The 4,429-nt window shown below is 36.1% G+C and overlaps 1 protein-coding gene across 1 annotated transcript in view; it reads right to left on the reverse strand.

The window, feature by feature from the left end:
* Nucleotides 1–3,490: 3,490 nt before the first annotated feature.
* Nucleotides 3,491–4,429, reverse strand: part of LOC107707656 (collagen alpha-1(XII) chain-like) — an 80,572-nt gene continuing 79,633 nt past the window's right edge. Inside the window, exon 65 of the mRNA XM_016511736.1 lies at nt 3,491–4,253. Within this exon, the coding sequence (XP_016367222.1) occupies nt 4,108–4,253 (146 nt within the window). The 3' untranslated portion in view covers nt 3,491–4,107. The remainder of the gene's footprint in view (nt 4,254–4,429) is intronic.

Genomic DNA, 4,429 nt, shown 5'->3' on the forward strand with positions numbered 1-4,429 from the left:
TTTTCTTTCGAAATCTTGACTGAGGGATAAACTTTATATTTCAAACACACGCTAGGAATATTATATATCCTTTTGTGACAGGAATTTGTAAACTGACTGAACTCCCACCTAGAAAAAGTATAATTTTTTGGTAGCATGTTTCTGTGCAGTGCTCATCCCTCAGAGAAACACAACTGGGAGAACATCAGCAGACGTGTTAGATTGTGGATGAATTATCTGTGCAATGTCATGGCACTGCTATTGCTATTTGTTCAAGCAGCTGAGGTTTGTAGTATTCTATTCTATTCTATTCTATTAAAACCACACAATGCAAATATATATATATATATATATATATATACTGATATACAACTGATATCATTGGAAACATAATGATAGTTATAGTGGACAATAATGATAGTGATAAGACAAAATAATGAACCATCTGTTTAGTTTATTTAATCTTTTTTAGCATTTATTAAGCTTTAACTATGTATTTTAATAGAACTTCCTTACTATTCTGTGTACATCTTGGAAATAAAATGTTAGTACAGCAAAAATAATAATTCAATAATTTAAAAATGTCACAGATTCTGATTAGCTATATAAATCTGCAACATTTTATAATGTACTGTATTAAGTGGACATTCAAAAGTAGCCGTGTATTCTGCAGTATGTTTTGATTGATTGATTGGTTGGTTGGTTGGTTGATTGATTGATGTATTTATTGATGTGATATAAATATACACAGATTTCACTGTGTTATAGTAAATGTTTCACCAGGCTGTTCTCCATCTGAGCCATCATTTCATTTGGTGGACTTGATCTTCTTCACATGCTACAGCTGCTAGTAAAGGCATAAGGCCCATAGCAGATCTAGACAGGTGGTGCTGGGGGAGGTGGAGGGTTTCAGAGGAAAACCATTGATTTTCATTGGCTGCAGAATCAGCAGAGGTTAACTAGCTTGTGCCATTTAGTAAATGGTGTGATTGTTTGCAGATTGCATGTACAGGACTAGAGTTTCACAACTGAGCTATATATTTAGCCTAAAGACGTGTTACACGTGCATGTTGTTCTGCATTTGAACATAGAATCTCGCAATTATCCTGCAACTTAAACACACAATTATGGGATGTATAGTACTATAGTGTGGATGCATAAACCGTGCTGCAGTAATTGAAAAATTGACTTGATAATCATCTTCTATGACATAATCTCCTGAATGACTAAACATCTCCTATCTGGGTTTTAAAAGTATAATTACGCAATGTACTCTGCTTTTATTTTATGAGTTAGACAGAATCAAAAAAAAAAAAAAGCAGTAAGTGAAACGATCAAAGTTAAGCGCTTTCCTTTGAAACAGATGAAAGAGTTGAGGAAGTGCACAGAGGTATTGACCATTTGTGGCAAATGCTTTTAAAGGATTTTTTAGGTTTAAGATTAAGGTTAGGTTTAAGAGCCCACATAAAACAATCAGCTCTAATTGAGAGCACATGTATTCGAGGAAACACCATGAAAACAGGAGAGCCCTTGAGGGGCTTCACAGCTGCTAGAACAAGCCAACAAACTGAGGATGTTTCTAGAGTTTCTGGTGAAAACTGTATGAATAAGACGGCTAATAGACGGCTTTTTATTGGGCTTTCCTATGAACTCCTGTTGCTTTGTTATAGGCTGGTTATAAAAAGACTGTTCAATGACTGATGGCTCTTAACCATTCCTTGAATATAAGAAAGGTTGATATTCTAGAAGCTGGAACTTTCATGTTGGAAAAAACTATATATACGAAGAGGTCAGTAAAATGGAATTATGGTTAAGAAAGACCCATGGTGGTTTGGATGTAATGTTTCACCCTAAATGGTTAAAAATATGGCTTGAAAACATTTACTCCTGTGGTGGACAACAGCATCAGAGTTGAAATTTCAAGGAAAAATACTAAACAAATGAAAGATTCTGCATTTAACAGTGTCTAAGCAAGTATAATATCAGAAACGGAGGGTTATGTAATCCAGCATTCCAGACATTTGGCAGCTTGCCCCCTCTTTTCATTTATTCAGATCTCCTCCATGTTCCTTTGATCGAAAAGTCTTGATATCCACTGAAACAGACGAGCAGTTCAGAAGTATGTTTGAGGAGAACCTTCTCAAAATATCCTCCTATCAGATATCAAATAATGACTGTTTGCCTTTAATGTGTCAAATAAATCTCAGAGCACAAATGGTGATTTCTTACAATGATTACTTGTACAGTTCCAATGTAGCAGAACAAAACATATCTTAATGAGCGTCTTTGGCATTTACAAGAACATCTGATCGCCTCCACATTTTAGTTTTCTTTGGAAATAAAAGTTCCCCCACTGTATAGAGGTCACTGTAAGTGGTAACCTGCAGCTGTTACCTTGAAGAGCTATTTAGCCTGGTTCAGACTGTCAGCCCAAATCCGATTTTGTGCATATCCGGATGGAATCTGATTTGAATAACTGACTGTCCACACAGTGTATCGCAACTGTTCATATCCGATTTGTGTGTCCATAAGCGCTCTTTCGTTTTACTGAATGTGTGTTGGTTACTATGGCAATGCCATTGCGTTGTTATGCCTACGCTAAAAACAACAATAACAGCAATACAGTTTGCAATAGCCTACATATATTACTGGCTTACAACATGACAGCATGTTGCAGTCGCACTGGATTATTATTTTTTTTTATGATGGATTTCGTCTTATGAGGCAGCATCAGAAACGCAGGAAGCTGGAATGTGTGACTTTATTTCAACACTCAAAGAGGTGAGTATACTAGCGGTAGCTATATTGTCGTTTTCCGCTTGACTTTGACAGTTCGCAACAACACACAGCATGTTTCTGCAAAGACATTTATTATGTTTTCTACAAAAATGTCCGATGTGTTTACGTTTTACTTGGCGTGAGAACGTGAAAAAGCTACGCTAAATCCGATCTGACTGAAACGGATTTCCAGGAATGCGATTTGAAGAGGATTCCAAACCACATAGGAATGTAGCTCGTAACGGATTTGCACAAATCGGATTTCATGCAGTTCGTTGCCGTTCAGACTATCTAAATATGATCGGATTTCAATCGGATTTGGGCTGACAGTCTGAACAAGGCTTAAGTAGTTTATTTAACCCATAAAGAATAGTTTTGGCAGTATAAATCAATGTATTTAGGTAAACACCAGTTTATGCTATCATTTTTTTTTTTTTCAGTTACACTGAAATGTACACAGAACTTCTGATCCTGGGCATAAATATATTTATAATTTTTGTGAATCAGAAAATGTGATGGTCCATTTGACTATGATTATGTCCATGGCTATGAATTTTTCCTACATAAAAATGAACTGGATTATTAAAAGCTAGACTTTTGGCTGTTTGTGTGCATTTCTTAGAATTTTTAATTTAGTTTCAATTCACAATTCTGCATCCTGAGTTTAGGAACTGAATGTCATTTTTAATGCAGTGTACTAATGACGAGAGAACAAATGACAACAGCAATTAAACATTTTCAGTAGTTTTATTGAAAAATGCCTCTTCTGATTCAGAAATAAATAAGAACATAAGGCTGTGGAATTCACAATGTGCAATTCAGACATGAAAAAAACTATTCTATGTCCATAGACTTGCAACAAATTCCTACTGCATTTCAACTGATATCATTGGAAAAACAACTATATTCTGATTGTAAACGTCTTTACTAAATATACAACACATGCAATTCTTCTTTTGGTGTGAGTTGGTATACAACAGATAAATATTCGGATTAGGATAACAAAACAAAAGCCAGGTCTAAGAATTAAGGGAACCGTTTGCCATTTTCCTTGAGAGAGAAAGAAGAACAACAACAACACGTTGCACTGCAGCAAGCACGTTTACACTCTGCAAACTCTCAAATGTGCAAGGAATCAGTTCGTAGTGTTTATAGGACATAGCACTGAACAGGAGTTTGTTACAAATACAAAATGCAGTTATGTTACAAGCAAAGACACATTGTGGAACCGTCGGCAAGCACACAAGTCTCTTACGAGGAAATCCACTCGACTGTGCTAAATGTGCAATGAACAAGGCTTGATCTGGACTTAAATGCAGTTTTTGACAGTACAGAAGATACACTTTCAGTCTATGTTTCTATTCTTTTAACTTCCTTTCTTGATAGCGATCTTTTTCCACGCTGGTTTCGTAAACCTGGTGACTGTGTCTCGATATCTTCCGACGGCTGGGCTGGTATGGGCACTACGAAGGTGTCAGGTTCTGGCTGGTAGGGGCCTGCTTGGAAATATTATTTGGCCAGCTGAGCATGTGCTTTTGTGTTCCAGCATGTCATTTCAACTCTTCATTCATACATAGTGTTAATAATAATTAACAAAAAGTAATACAAAAACTCCTATATTAACCAACAACTAAACCCATTTGGCGGTTGTCCACAACCTTGCGTTGGATCC

This window comes from Sinocyclocheilus rhinocerous, unplaced genomic scaffold, assembly GCF_001515625.1.
Source record: "Sinocyclocheilus rhinocerous isolate Xijiao unplaced genomic scaffold, SAMN03320098_v1.1 scaffold955, whole genome shotgun sequence".
NCBI lineage: Eukaryota > Metazoa > Chordata > Actinopteri > Cypriniformes > Cyprinidae > Sinocyclocheilus > Sinocyclocheilus rhinocerous.